The sequence below is a fragment of the Squalius cephalus genome (assembly GCF_949319135.1).
Source record: "Squalius cephalus genome assembly, chromosome: 12".
In the NCBI taxonomy this organism is placed as follows: Eukaryota; Metazoa; Chordata; class Actinopteri; order Cypriniformes; family Leuciscidae; genus Squalius; species Squalius cephalus.
This window is the reverse complement of record NC_137133.1, coordinates 28,711,385-28,727,228: the sequence shown is the minus strand read 5'-3', so window position 1 is coordinate 28,727,228 and position 15,844 is coordinate 28,711,385. Positions and strand designations below refer to the sequence as shown.

The 15,844-nt window shown below is 36.6% G+C and overlaps 1 protein-coding gene across 1 annotated transcript; it reads left to right on the top strand.

The window, feature by feature from the left end:
- The first annotated feature begins 1,150 nt into the window (after positions 1 to 1,150).
- On the top strand, positions 1,151 to 7,615 carry nmbr (neuromedin B receptor). The gene is made up of 3 exons (XM_079887434.1): positions 1,151 to 1,587; positions 4,274 to 4,619; positions 7,025 to 7,615. Exons 1-3 carry the CDS (start codon positions 1,199 to 1,201, stop codon positions 7,406 to 7,408), a joined length of 1,119 nt encoding a protein of 372 aa, XP_079743560.1. The 5' UTR covers positions 1,151 to 1,198; the 3' UTR covers positions 7,409 to 7,615.
- Positions 7,616 to 15,844: the final 8,229 nt, after the last annotated feature.

The following is a 15,844-nucleotide window of genomic DNA, read 5'->3' as shown; positions in this document are numbered from 1 at the left end:
AACTGTTTGGTGCTGCTCTCTGCAATGCTGTTCTTATGGCAAGCCGATTTAACATGTATTCATTAATAGGCTATATTTTCGTTCCAGTACTAGTTTTCTAATGAATCCAATAATTAATAGTAAACCCGGAATAGTTACCAGAATCAACTCTACTTGAATCAAATATACACTAGTAAGAAGTGTATAGTGATGACTAGTGGCAAAGAATGAATATAGATTAAAGGGGTGGTTGATTATGATTTCACTTTTTTAACTTTAGTTAGTGTGTAATGTTGCTGTTTGAGCATAAACAACATCTGCAAAGTTACAACGCTCAAAGTTCAAAGTAAAGGGAGATATTTGCTTTTAAAGAATTCACTTTTTAACAAACAGCTGGTAAGGACTACACAACATTCCTCCCGGGTTAGTGACATCACTAACCCTAAAATGTACATAAACCCCGCCCCCTGAACACGATTTATAGATTTTCAAGACAGAATATGCTAATCAATGACTAGAAGATAACTACACATAAGCTACATAAATTCATCAACTAACCATTCAGAAATGTCCTGTTGCATTCTACATGTTGTCACCTCTTCTTGAGTCTCTCCATCATTGTCTGAATCCGGTTTGAACATAAAAGGCTAAAAGTTTTAGAAATTTTCAGTGCATGTCCATGTGAATGCAAGCTGTTGAAGCTCCGCCCTCTGTGCGGGGAGCAGCAGCTCATTTGCATTTAAAGGAACAGACACAAAATGGTGCGTTTTTGCTCACCCTTTTTTTTCATGCTATATAAAAATATCTGTGGGGTATTTTGACCTAAAACTTCACATACACACTCTGGGGACATCAAAGACTTATTTTACATCTTGTGAAAAGGGCATTATACCACCCCTTTAACTAAATGAGAAATTGAGAACAATACAAGTCACTATTGGATTTATTAGTCTAAAATAGGTATTAATAGCACCAATACATAATAATTAGTTTAAAGGATTAAATGTTAAGATGGTTTGCCATAGGCTCCCCCTTTACTTGTTCCTGCCTTTCAAAGAAGCCAGTCAACTTTTAGGGACGTGGCTGAAGACATCGCTCATTTCAGCACTAAGTTTTGCGGACAGCACTTCTCTCTCTCTCTCTCTCTCTTCCAAAGCAGGGCAACTTTACATCCATTATTAATTTTAACTCCTTTGCTTTCTAACCACTAAAACGAAATATGGATCACACTTTCTCTGAGGATACCTCAGCTTATGAGAACTTCACAGATGATTGGACATCCGATGGAGGGGAAACGGTGCATTTCATCATTCGCTGCGTTATCCCATCGGTCTATATACTTATCATAACGGTTGGTTTACTGGGCAACATCACTCTTGTAAAAATATTCATCACTACCAGCGCGATGCGAAGTGTACCAAACATTTTCATCTCCAGCTTGGCTGTGGGAGATCTTTTGCTTTTGGTCACCTGTGTACCCGTGGACGCGTTTAGGTATTTCTATGAAGAGTGGATTTTTGGAATTGTGGCTTGTAAGATGATCCCGGTGATCCAGCTCACCTCGGTCGGAGTCTCCGTGTTCACTCTCACGGCACTGAGCGCAGACAGGTAAGGGGGAAAAAAATCCTGAATGAACCTCAATCACTGCCACATTCACTACTGTGAAAATGAGCACAATGTCTGAAACAACCACTAAAACAAACAAGAGAAATCAGCAATAAACAACGTGTATGTGTGTATATATTTTGTTGTTTATAGCTCATTCCTCGTGTTTGTAAAAAAAAAATATATATTGACATACATATTATATTACATTATATATATATATATATATATATATATATATATATATATATATATATATATATATATATATATATTCTGTAAACCCAATAGATTAAGTCTGTATACTCTCTTAGCTTATTAAGTTGTATAGAATTCCTCATTAAGCACCTGTAGCTGAGAGCAAAATTAATACAAACACATTGATTTAGAGAGGAATTAATCATGATGCTGTAGATATCATGTCCCATTTGGCAAACAGCTTGAAGGGATTCTGTATTATATTTGATTCATGAATCAACAGAGACATATTTCTCAACAACAAAGATGCAGTTAATTTCCCTGACATGTGATGGGTTTAGGTGTGCTCAGAGCACAGATTTGGACAGATAATGAATGATTTATTAGGCAGTTTGTTTTCATACTTTCTGTACACATAAATATTGTTTTGAAGGCTGTAAGTCATCTGTACAGCCTATACCCCTGACATTATTATTCTGATTTACTCACACCGCAGTGAATTTTATTATTGAAATGCAGCGTTTTCATAGCCAAATTGGACCAAGGCTGCTGTAAATAACAGAGACATCATTATAGCCAGGTAGATTTGGGATAAAGCTTAGAAAAAATGATTGTCCGTCCAAGAAAACCTGCATACACATTGTGACCATAATTAACAAATATTCCTTTAAACTTCAACTGAAAGGAGTATCTTCAGAATTCAATGTTCTCATTTGTAGATTACAGTGCTTCAAATCCTAAATGATGATTGACAACAGAATATTACTGTTTTATTAATTGACTAGAAAGAGCATAAACATGTGGACGAGGATCTGTGGTGAAGATGACATATGTCTGCTCTGTTTCACTCTGCCTTACCTTCACTTTTGTCCCAGTGCTTGGGGGCCTCAGCTAAAGGTGACGACCTTTCCTAGCCTGGTTTGTTGCTCAGTCTGTTTGTTGTTTGGAGCACCTGAAAGTTCATTTGTGCCACAGTGATTATGCCACCACCCTGGGGTCCAAGCAGTGCTCATTTATTGCTATTGATTTGTAGGCTGCATTAAGAGTTCCGTTCCCCAAAACGACAATCGTGATGCAAAATGTAGTCAGTGTACAGTTACTTGGGATAATGAATCTCAAGGCCAAAGGAATTACGTCTAAAATTATAGATTTGACAAGCTTCTGCCTGAGGAAGGAGGACAAATGCATTGATAAAAGCAACAGAAAAGTGACTATTTGCATCATCACACAAATTATTGTTTTGAAGACTTAATCTGATTAGCACTTACTTGAGATTCATAGTCATGCATGAAAAAAAAAATCAAGTTCATTTGCATGTTAGTCAGTTTAAATTGCATGCTCAACTGACTTGTTTACTCAGGGAGAAATCAAGCTGTGATCGTGGCGCTCCCCAGCTAACCCATGCCTTAGGCAGGGCAGTCTGTGTTCATTGAGAGAGGAAAAAGCAAGCCCGGAGCAATAAAACCTGGTGGAGGAGAGAAGTCAGGGCGAAGATGCTGTCATATGAGATTTCCATTTACCTTGGAGATGACGGCAGCAGAATGTATAAAGGACACTGTCGAATAGATCAAACCTGACCGGTTTGTCAATAGGAGAAAATTGACAATTTCCTTGGAACAAAAGCAACCAATTTTCCACCATGAATTTTCTCTATTGTTTTTTGTTTACTTTATTCCGTCTGTAGGCTTTGCTGCCGGAGCAGAATATCGGAAAGATGTGCTCAGGAAATATCGTATTTCGTATAGGACAGCTTTTTCTTTTGGGAGAAAAACCTTAGATGAATCATTTATAAGTTTGATCATGTAGTTTTAGACTTAGGATTGCTAAGCACCAGTGTAAAGGTTTTTTAGGTTCAAATAGAGAAGAAAATAAGATATTTTCCTTCTTATATAACTAGTATCTTTATGGCTTGAAAAGGATCATTTGTCGCAACTTTTGAAAGTATGTTTTAATGTTTTGATCTTAATGTTATTTTCATTTTACATACATATATATATATATATATATATATATATATATATATATATATATATATATATATATATATATTTGTGTGTGTGTGTGTGTGTGAAAATTCAGAGTGTAATTTCCGATTATGACTGTGTTGATGTGTAATTAATCTGTCACATAATAAGCTTATTCAATAAGAGAAATCTCTGTATGATGACATACAGCAATAATTTCATTAACATGGAACAGTCATGGAATGAAACTGAATAGAACATTGAGATGTACCAGTTAAATGCCTACTCTCAAAACTTCTTTCAATAATAACAGCAGGTCTAGCATAAACAGGCACACATCCTGCTGAGGAATAACCATAAACCTTTGCACAGAATCAAATCTGACTTCAGATAAGAACACAGTGTTTTCCCTAAAGCTATGATAAATTGATGATAAACAAGGCTATTTTCTCTTTCATCAATTCTCAACCTGGATGAAAGTCACAACAATCTGTGTGCTGACAATTCTTCACATATGTTTCTCTTAGACACAAAGCTATTGTGAATCCAATGGATATCCAGACCTCCAGCGCAGTGTTCTGGACCTGCTTGAAGGCCATCACTATATGGGTTGTCTCAGTGCTGCTGGCTATCCCTGAGGCAGTCTTTTCACAGGTGGTTCATATGCCAGACAAGAACATGACGTTCACCGCTTGTGTGCCCTATCCACTCTCCAACGAGATGCATCCCAAGATTCATTCGATTATGATATTCCTCGTCTACTTCCTCATCCCCCTGAGCATTATCTCTGTTTACTACTACCACATCGCAAAGACACTTGTCAAGAGTGCTCATGATATGCCAGGTGAAATTAGTGAGCACTCCAAAAGACAGGTAAGAGGTTCCAGGGGAAAAGCGTAAAGCTCACATGCTTGGTTGAATGCCAGTCTTCTGTGTTTGTCAAAATAAGTTCTTCTTCAGGCATAGCGGATTGTTGCTTCAATCCATCAATCATGTTTTAGATATCACAGCTGAGATAAGAGCAAAGATATTTCGGATTTGTCATTGTAAGCACACTGGAAAAAGGTCTATCTATCTATCTATCTATCTATCTATCTATCTATCTATCTATCTATCTATCTATCTATCTATCTATCTATCTATCTATCTATCTATCTATCTATCTATCTATCTATCTATCCATCCATCCATCCATCCATCCATCCATCCATCCATCCATCCATCCATCCATCCATCCATCTATAAATAATTACAAAGAAATGACAAGTAACACATTGAATGGCAGGTAAAATTTGAAGTAAAAAGAAAGTATTCTCTTTATCCAATCATTTTTGTTTTATTTACAACTTAAAATATATGTTTTTACAGTATAGTTAAAAATCACAGTTACATGACTTTCAATACATTTTAACCCTGCATGCAGTAAATACAAATTCAATTCAAATTCAGAAATTGAATCGGAATGCATACAACCCTTACTCATTATTTACAATTAAATGTCGATTTGCAGTAACAGCTGTTCTAAATGGAATTGGCCCTTTTATGATGATTTAAGACAGTATTTCTTCCCCAAGAGCCAAACCATAAACATTTTAAGAGAAAGTATAAAATGAGCCTCTGCTGAACTGAGGGACACCCTACACAAAATGCTCCCTTGACAGGTTTTTGAGACAGGGCACTTTATCTTTTGCTGCATGGGCTATGAATCATCAGTTTAGCATTGTTCCAAGGGTCCTTAAGGATGACATATATTCTCGTTAATATTCTCTTTTAGCAGCTGTTTCAAGGCAGCTAACATTCTTTGCTGCCTCTTGCCCTTGATAATACAGTGTATTGTCTATGAAGTGTACCGTTGGTTTTATCTCTTTTGATTATGAGTAATCATGCATTTCATGAGACAAAACATCAGTCTTGTTCATCCATCTATCATTCATTTCTCTGAACGGCATGAATAGCTTATTGGGATATAATCTCTTGTATTGCACTGTATGTACTTCATTGAGCAATGTAAATTATGCATACTGCAGAATCTTGGGAGCCATAAAATAAGAACATAATTAAAGGGATAGTTCTGACATTATTTACTCACACTGTTCCAAACCTGTATTTACTTTCCTTATTCTGTGGAAAACAAAAGAAGATATATAAATGAATAAGATGAATTTAAAGCAAAAACCAACATTCCCTACCAGTCAAACCTTTGGAATAATTATGAATTGTCAGCATCATTACTTCAGTGTCACATGATCCTTCAGAAATCAGTCTAATATGCTGATCTGCTGCTCAAGAAACATTTCTCATTATTATCATCAATGTTGAAAGCAGTTTTGCTGCTTAAAGGTAGAGTAGGCAATTTTGGAGAGGCTAGCAATAGCAAGCTAGCTTTGAAAGCATGAGATCACATCCTCCCTTCAGAACATCTCAAAAGCCACGCCTCCTCCAAAACACATGAACACACACAGACAGAGCAGAGTCTTCGTTAAATTACATCATGTCTCAAAGCACATAACATTACAATAATAATGAACGTAAACAACGTACAGTACGTCTTATTTGTAAAACCTGACTGATACAGATCATTTTGCCGTTGATAGTGTTGACATAGAAATGAATTCCGAGTTCAAGATTTTTGCAGAAACACTTACATTCAAAAGTGTGGGATATAATACATTTTTTTTAAGAAAAGAAAACTGATTAACGACACATTATAATTGATCAAAAGTGACAGTAAAAACATTTATAATATTTCAAAAGATTTATATTTTAAATAAAGTCTTTTAAACTTTCTATTCATCAAAGATATGCATCACAGTTTCCACAGACATATTGCGCAGGACAACTTTTCTCAATATTGATAATAATAATAAATGTTTCTTGAGCAGCAAATCAGCATATTTTAGAATGATTTCTGAAGGATCATGTGACTCTGAAGACTAATGATGCTGAAAATTCAGTTTTTTAAATTGTAATATTTACAATATCACTGTTTTTACTGTTATCAAATAAATGCAGCCTTGCAAAGCACAAGAGACGTCTTTCAAAACCAAGAAAAAAATCTTAATGATTAAAACCTTTTGACAGATAGTGTAGCTGAAACATAAACACCCAGCTGCAAGAACTAAAATCGGATGCAGCAAATGACAATTACCAGGTTCAGAGGCAAGAGGAAGCAGTACTGACCTTGCATGCATTTTTATTGACCTTTTACTCATCTAAAATGCACCTCATGCTTTATTGAGTGGTCTTATCTGTCAACTTTTCTCCTTCCCTCTTTTGAGACGGAAACAAGGAAGCGTCTAGCCAAGATCGTTCTGGTGTTCGTGGGCCTCTTCGCGCTGTGCTGGTTCCCCAACCACGTTCTCTACATGTACCGCTCCTTCAATTATCGGCAGATCGACTCTTCGCTGTCACACCTCATCATCACGCTTGTGGCGCGAGTGTTGAGCTTCTCCAGCTCCTGCATGAACCCATTTGCCCTGTACCTGCTGAGCGAGAGCTTCAGAAGGCATTTCAATAACCAGCTGCTGTGCAGACAGCGCAAATACCAAGAGCGCAACACCAGCTACCTTCAGAGCACTTCTGCTATCCGCATGACCTCCATCAAGAAGAGCGCACCTGCCGTGGCCAACGGGCATGGCCAAAAACCAGGAGTCTACATTTAGTAGCTGTTCTCTTAAGGCTTGGGGACTCACATTTAGGTTCAATTGAAGTGTTTGGTGACCCAGCTGGGTAAATGGGCGTTTGTTGAAGCAGGAAATACAAAAGGATTACTGCTGTAAATATTGCATGTATGTTTTTCCCAAAGGTTGCAGCGTCGCATGAGCCCCAGATTGAAATGTGCTTTATTTTTTGAAACATTATTCTTATTGCAAACAGAAAGGAATGGATATCCCGCTGATAATTGAAGGCTAATTCTATTTCTCCTCAATTTCTGCCTGTATAATATATCAGCTCTGTACAAAATATTGGACTAGAGTTTCCATTATTGTATAATGGCAGATTTGCTTTTCAGCTCAATCATATTTCCTTTTTCATCCAGTCAAATGATGAAAATTCAACTTTAATCGATGGAAAGTGCACTTAATACAGTAAATGAATGTTTGGTAAAGCAGTTTTGATTTCACCAGGAGGAAAAGCGTATTACAGAGATATCACTTAAATCATTTACATTGCCTACGGTCGCATTCTATTTCTCAGACATAGACAATATATTCACAATATATTAAATTTAGGAGCAATGACATGACTCTTTCCAGTGAATGTTAATGTCAACTATGATAGATCAGACAGGTCACACACTCAAGGGTAAACTGTGGTGATTAGATTAATATATGCATAAACAGATTAGGATTCAACATGAATATTAATTTCTGAGACACGTTCCCCTGTAGCTTCCGATATATGAGTCAAAGGAACGCCAAGATCATCATGGCAGACTAATATAAAGAACGCATGCTGTGTATCATTCTTAGATTCACCAACAAATGTTATCCTCTAAATCACTGCATTGCAATATATTATCTTTAAATCATTTTTTTTCTGTTTGGAGTGCTTTGTTTCCACATCTAATGGTGTGGAATAATCATACAGTTGTGAGGTGGAAATATTACCTATAAACTGTAGCGACTGTCATCGGAAAACTAAACTGAAACAGGCAATCATGTTTCGAGCCTTTCATGAGGTCCCAAACCTGCAAAAATCAGGGGGCCAATGTTTCAGAAAACACTGAAGCTTCCCCAGGCGCCACCATTGATTAGCAGACCCCCACCTGCTGTTAGCATTCCATTGACTCCCATTCATTTTGGGGTCACTTTGACAGCGAGTACATCTGAGGCGTTTAAAGACTCCATTTGTCCATTATTTATTTCTAAAGAAACACGAAAATGTATAAAAGGCTCCATTACCTTGTATCTACGTTATGGCCCTGTAGAAGCAGTTTTTGTAAAAATAGGCTAACGATTGCGTCATAACCATGCGACTCTCTGTCGCACAGTAGAGAGATTACCGTATGGACAGGAGGAGAAGCTCGCGGGCAATCTGAGAGACGTGGAGGCAAAATGACAAAATAATTGATCAGAATACTTTGCAAAAGTGTCTCCTGCTCCTAGCTCATAGACACCTCCTACTCACACTCGCCGTCTCTGCAAGTTTCGGAAGGGAATGATTCATATTTCTCTTGGCACAGCTACTAGAAGACAGACGGGTTGCTCACGTCACATCTACGTCGTCAAGCTCAGTTTGAGTCTGCGCAGTACGGTCAGCCATCAGGAAGTGAGAGCTTCTAATTGACTTCACTTGTCTCCGTTGAATCCAATGGGGTCGCTGTGTCCGTTTCTTTTACTGTCTATGGCAAAAATGAAGCATCAATGACATGACATGATATTGTGCCCTAAAAAAAAGTTCAGTGAGCTTTTTGTGATCTTGTGGTCCTTAGGGCATTATTTTAGAAAATGTGTACTTTACTAAAGTCCTGTTAAAACTGAATACTTTTACTCAAAACATAGACACTTACACACACACATCTTACTGCTCACAATTTCATTTAGACCTTTAAATCTATCATAGGTCATCATAATAGGCCTACATTTTTTTGTAAACATTTTTTATAAATTTTTCTTCAAAAAAATGAAATCCATTTTAATGGAAAATGTAATTAGTGACTAATGACAATAATTTGTCCTTGTGAAGAGACCCCTCAACACAGAATTTTTTACATAAAGCAATGCATTTTAATTTTGCTGAAAATTATTGTGAAATGCCTGACACTTGAATTTAACATTCAACAATTTCAAGTAATAGGCCTACATATCCGGTGTCCGATCCCTTCAAAGTAAATACATAAAAGAAAGATGAAAAAGTTTGATTTGCTCAGACTGGGCATATATATATATAAAATATATGCTGATTGGGCGAGCGCTCGCGAAACACCGGTACCCGCCATTTTTTTAAAATAGCAAATGCATTTGCGCCCATTTGTGCTCCCATGGGCGTGCTGGTCTGAAAACGAGGTGTGCTCAGGTGCATTATTGGCGCGTTGCTATTTTGAGGCAACTGAAACCTGGTTTAAGTCAATGGTGCAGTATATATATATATATTTTTTTTTTTTTTTAATTAATTAATTTTTTTTAAAGAGCGCATTAGTAACATGAGCCTATAGACCCTTTTTCAGTTGGTAAACATTGTGACGTATTTGTGTGTGCGGGGCTTAGCTGGAGGCAGAAAGATCCCTCTGACCGCTTCACTAACGCTAGTTTGCCAGTTTTGTTAGCTTGTTTTTTAACAATGACTGTAGAAAATCCGATTTTGTCTTAATGTGCAAGGTCACTCACTGTCCAGGACCGCGATTGTTATTTGCAAAAGTTAATTTTAACGGACGTAACCAGATGACCGTATACGCTCAGTCAATGGACGATCTGACAGGATTAACGTTAACGCTACCTCCGGTTGAGTGGCCTGACTTCTACACCGACCCGATAGAGAAACCGAGGGTAAAGAGAAACTGAGGACATATACATCTTTAGATGCCTATGTGCTGAATGGTCATGTAAAGACTTGTGTGGTCCTATCCGCAGTTCTGCCCAGCCAGCGCCAAGAAGACGACAATGTAAAGAGTGACACTACGGTGCAATTTTAATGATATGAATATTTTCTAGAAATAAAAATTCCAGATACAGCATACTCATTTTTCATCGATTCTTGCACCCAACAACACAACAAGATGACATTTAATAATAAAAATAATAATTTAAGCTCCTTATAATGTAGCCGAATCTGTGCTGGTTTGTATTGGCCGCCTCCAGTTTTCCGTTTGTTTTGCCTCCAGGTAGCGCCGTGACGTAACTGTGACGTCGGCGCAAAAGGGGTCTATAGGCGGGTCCACAACGCGCGAACATGCTTATTACACACACAGGGATGCGCAGCAGCACACAAACATGCCAGATATTAAAAATAAAAAGATTACACTGTAAGATTGTAACACAAAGATTATTATTGTGTACATAAAGATATGGTGGAATCCGGCTTGTCCCGGTAGATGGTCTGCTTGTGTGCTTTAACCTTGCGCACGAGCAGATCCGTTTTCTCTCTGGAAAAAGCGTTCAGTCTTTCCGCTTGCAAATTCCGCCATGTAAAGAGCGAATATGCCATGGCGCGAGCGCAACTGGCTTTTAAGGCCCTGTCCCAAATGGAACCCTAAACGGAACCCTAAACACTCGCGGAGTCGCGGTCTTCCTCTGAGTCTGCACTTTCGTTACGTAATGCCGCTTTGACTGTCGGGATGAAATCTGCTGCGGAGCCCGCAAAAGTGCGCATCAAGGGCGCAAATCGACCACATGGGGGCGCTCACGAGCACACTTCTGAGATCTAAAAATGACAAATGGGACACACTGCGGTCTCACGGACTTAACGGACACGCGCACGCGGCAGCCATTGAAAGTCCACAAGACTGAAAGTGCACATGAAGTGTGCCATTTGGGACAGGGCCTAAAGGGAATGGGAGATGAGACTCTGATTGTTTTTTTGAACGTTACGCCCAACACACACCCATTACTCATTAAGAGAATAAGGGCAACCCTTTTAGACCATGTGCTGGGCGCTCCGACCATTTTTCCGTCGTTAAACTAGCAAAAGTGGATTCGGAGAAAACCCAATGCAACTTTGAGGGGACCAAGCGAAGCATGATTTTGTATTTCTGCTCAGCTAGCAACACATGGACATCAACCACACGGCATAGGCTAATAACTTTTCACTCTAAGTGTACTTGCGCATGCACTTTAGACCATGCGCTTATAGATCGTTAAAATAGGGCCCATAGAGTAGCTACAATTAAATGTGGAAAATTTTTACTCGAGTATGTTTCTGGCTAGAGACTTTGACTTTTAAGCATAGTACACTGTTAAAAATATTGTTGGTTTAACTTAAAAAAAGTAAGTTACCTGGTTGCCTTAAAAATTTTAGTTCATTAAAATTTAAAATTTGAAGGAGATTGTTTACAGAAACTCACAGTTGATTTGACAAAAGAAAAAAAAAGTGATAGCAAATCATAATCATTTTTACAGTGTATAGCTAGATATAATAAAACAGCAGCACAAAAAACAGTAAAATTTATATTTACAGCATCATGAAGTGCAGTGAAAAAACACGTCAAACTTACCTCCTCAGGAATCGATTGCGACTGTTCCACAGAAGCAGGATCTAAATGTAATACGGAAAGATTGATTAAACAGGCACACTACCCTTTCCCATCTGCTTTATTGGGATTTCACTCTGAGAGTAAATTAAACACATAGATTAAATTAAACAGTGCTCTTATATTGGATCAAGAAAAGTTTGAACAAATTGGTTAATTATATCTTTAAGGACACATGTAAAAAACAGTAAAAGAATGAGAATAATCCACAAAATCAGTAATTCTATAACACTACTGCGCTACAGTAGTCTGCCACTTACTGTACATTCATTACTTGTAATGACTGTAAACTTATAAACAGTACTATTTGCAGTAATTTATATATGTATCACAGTCATCAACTCAAAACAGGAAAACAATGTATGTTATTGTAACACCTATTGTATGAATGACTCAACATGTAGCCACAGGCCTCCTCTGCTCTTGAATTGAAAAGTGTTTAATGTTGTTATATATAGATTAATGCACAGATATGTCTTCTACCAGCCTAGCTGATCTATATAATGCTATAATGACAATTCAGACATGCATGTTGACCACAACAAGGTTATGGATTCTTAATCAAGAACTTTTAATTAAAAACATCAATCGCTAAAACTCGACTCAATCAAGCTGGGATTGATCACACCCTTATTGAATTAACAAGAATGTATTTACTTCAGTATACTTTAAATTGTTAATTTGATTAAGCAGTTCATTTTTGAATCAAGAATCAGAAATATTCATCTCCAGCATGACAAAATCTCAGTTGTGCTTACGATGTGCATGTTCCATTTCCACATTACAAAATATTCCACAATATTTATTCCACAATTTTCATCATGGGACCATATTTGAATATAAATTAATTCATTGTTCTATGTGTTGAAATATTACTAGTCAGTTTTAAGTAACTTGTATGCGTTCATTGTATTTGAGTGTTTTTTGAAATTATTTCAATGTATTTGTGAGATTTTCTTACTGTATTATTTGTGAGAAATAAATTGTTCAATAATGTTAGTCAAGATGTGTTAAAAATACTGCCAAGTTATTAAAGAATTAAAATTAAACAGATTTTTGGATTAAATGTTTAATGAAAAGATGCAAAACAAGTAGTATTTATTTACAGGCTCTATTAATTTCCCTAAGCAACTGCAGTGCAAATTCTGTCTATTTTTAAAGACCATAATCTGTTTATTCAGATAAAGTTAACCTTATTATCATCATAACATTGCTGGATGAGTCACAGCAAAACATTTGAAAGTCAGATGTAGCTAAAGAATTTTTTTTGATATTTTATCGCTGTCTCCCAGAATGCTAATGCTAATTTTATTTTATTTGTCACAGAGTAAAATGGAAAGAAAATAACTGTCAATAATTATATATTAAATATAAATCAGACACATAAAAGGGGATTGGACTGGTGTTGAAAAACCCTCATAAGGCTGTAAGAAGTGGAGGTTTTCCATATATTATTGTGCATCGTCATTCAAAGCTGAAAAACAGAGAAAACAAGGTGCTACATTTTCAAGTCAAGTCAAGGATTTTCTGTCACATATTTGTAGGCATATATACTCCTCTGACTGGACTAATATTTTAGGTTTTGCTCATGCATAATAGAAAATGTCCTTTATGAAATAGTAATGAAAGTATGAACAGCCTCATTCTATATGTATACAGTTTAACAAACAAGGTTCATCCATGGAAATAAGATCACCTGTTGTATGTTTTTCACTTCCCAAGATGCTTTTCCTCTTCTTTTTTTGTGAAGGGAGCTTTTTCACATGAAAAGCTTACATTTCCTTTGCAATGTGACAGGATGAGTGTCAGTCAAGGAGCAGTGAGAAAGGCTTTGTGAGTCTTGGCATTGTGCTAGCAAAAAGCTATGTATTTAAAATGTATATATTTAGCACAAAGCACTAATGCACAACAACTCTCAGTGAAAGGCCGAACACTATAGACGGTTAATTACACTTTTCTTCTGAATGTTGCAGAGCCAAATTCCAATTGTCATGCTGGCTTGTGGTCCTGATTGGAAACAGCATGTAAATTGTTTGCTATTATTCCCTCTATGAACTGAGATTCTATAGGAAAAGTCTTCTAGTGAGCCCAATAAATGCATTAATCAGTGAGTTTAAAAATGGCTTTAAAGTCGACATGAAGTCAGTGTTCGAATTGTGTGAGCAATTAATTGCACCCCTTCCCCCTCCCCCAAAACAAAAACAAACAAAGTACCTAATTCTATACATTTTTTCATTTATTTATTTCATATGATAATATAATATAATTTCATTTACTTTACTTGTTTTTTTTTTCAGAACATGTTTTTGCAGCTGAGCATTTACTCTGTGCATAATTGATGAACAAAGACTTTTCTCCACAAAAAAATCTATGTAGGCTAATAACAAACTTAACATTACTTTCAATGTAAATTTATGAAAAATACCTCTTTTAACACATTCAGGACCAGTATTGGAACAATCTTCCCTCAAAAAACATTACATAAAATAAAAAGAACATTTTATATGCTGCTTCTATCCTCTCTGAGCTATCATCTTGTAAGAAGAAAAAAGACACTTTACAGACCAATAGTGACTTTTCGGTTCTAAGATAAACACTTCAGTGAATCAATTAAAAAAAATTCAGTATCAGTAAATTAGGTTTATCAAACAATCATAAAACAAATAAATATTATCTTACCGTCATCGTGAGGTGAAAATGAGGATCCGCTCTGCCAGACTCTCATGAAAGTGCGTATTTATGGCATTTATGGCATTTATGGCAGCAAAAATAGTTTTTGTGTGCATTAGCCTACGCAGTTTTCTCGTGCGATGATACACACTTTGGTTTTGGGCTTTATGGGGGGTCCCTGATGCTTATGGGTGCTTAACTTTTTCATCAGTATTGTGATAACTGAAATGGGCGCACATTTCATTCTCTACCAATCATCTGCCATTGTTGATGAATTGTGACCCAAGAGTAACTTTGCATTATCATATACCATTAAATGTCTAACCCTCAAATGTCACTTTACATCTAGCAGTGCGAATTGAATTGCGTCTTTAAAAGTGATTTGAAATATTATATTCAGCTTTTTGCAAAAACGTGTGCAAAATAGCATGTTAAAATATAATTTGGTATACCCTCAAGAAAACAACCCTTGTTAAATGTATTTTTGTAACTCCCCCATGTTCTGCTGAACTTTGTCTGTTAATGAATATGGAGGTCGTTCTTCTGCCGTCGTTCTGATAAGGCCAATGCTCAATCAAGGAAAATAATTGGCAGTCAACCCATCATTGTGTGTGATAATTTCATTTGACACTGCCATGTCTTTTGTTTGCACCCATGCTGTTACCTCTCACACATTTATTAGCTCACATCTAAAAAGTGGCCGAATGCTGACGGCACTGATCAGTTTTAGACAGGGCACAAACCCTTACATCTTCCACATGTGGTACTTAGTAAATAGAATGATTTCATTAACCAAGAACTGACCTAGAAGATACAGTGGCATCAATTAATCTCATCTTAAAGGAACAGTGCACCCCAAAATGAAAGTTCTCTCTATATTGTGCTTCTTTTGGGGGCATTTAACTGGTATTACATGGGAATATCATGCATTATTGGATGAGCAATTCCTTTAAAGTCAGCAGAAATTATATATTAATCACAAAAACATACATATTTGTAAATTACAATAACAACGATACTGAAACAGTTATGTGTAGTCTCCAAAAAATCACACAAACCCACATAAACTGTATCAAAGTGACCAAAAGGATGTTAGGTTAATGTTTACTGATTAAACTCTCTTTTATGATAACCTTTCTGTTTAGATCAGGGTTCTTCAACAGGGGGTCCGTAATGGTACTTTTGGGGTCCACCAATTATTTTTTGGATCTGAAAATATTTTTTCTGAAAAGAAAAAAAA

Excerpts from the sequence above, each read along its gene's own strand:
- nmbr (XM_079887434.1), top strand. The coding sequence starts at position 1,199 with ATGGATCACACTTTCTCTGAGGATACCTCAGCTTATGAGAACTTCACA. Across the intron at positions 1,588-4,273 it reads ACGGCACTGAGCGCAGACAG|ACACAAAGCTATTGTGAATC; the intron begins GTAAGGGGGAAA and ends TGTTTCTCTTAG. Across the intron at positions 4,620-7,024 it reads GTGAGCACTCCAAAAGACAG|ACGGAAACAAGGAAGCGTCT; the intron begins GTAAGAGGTTCC and ends CCCTCTTTTGAG.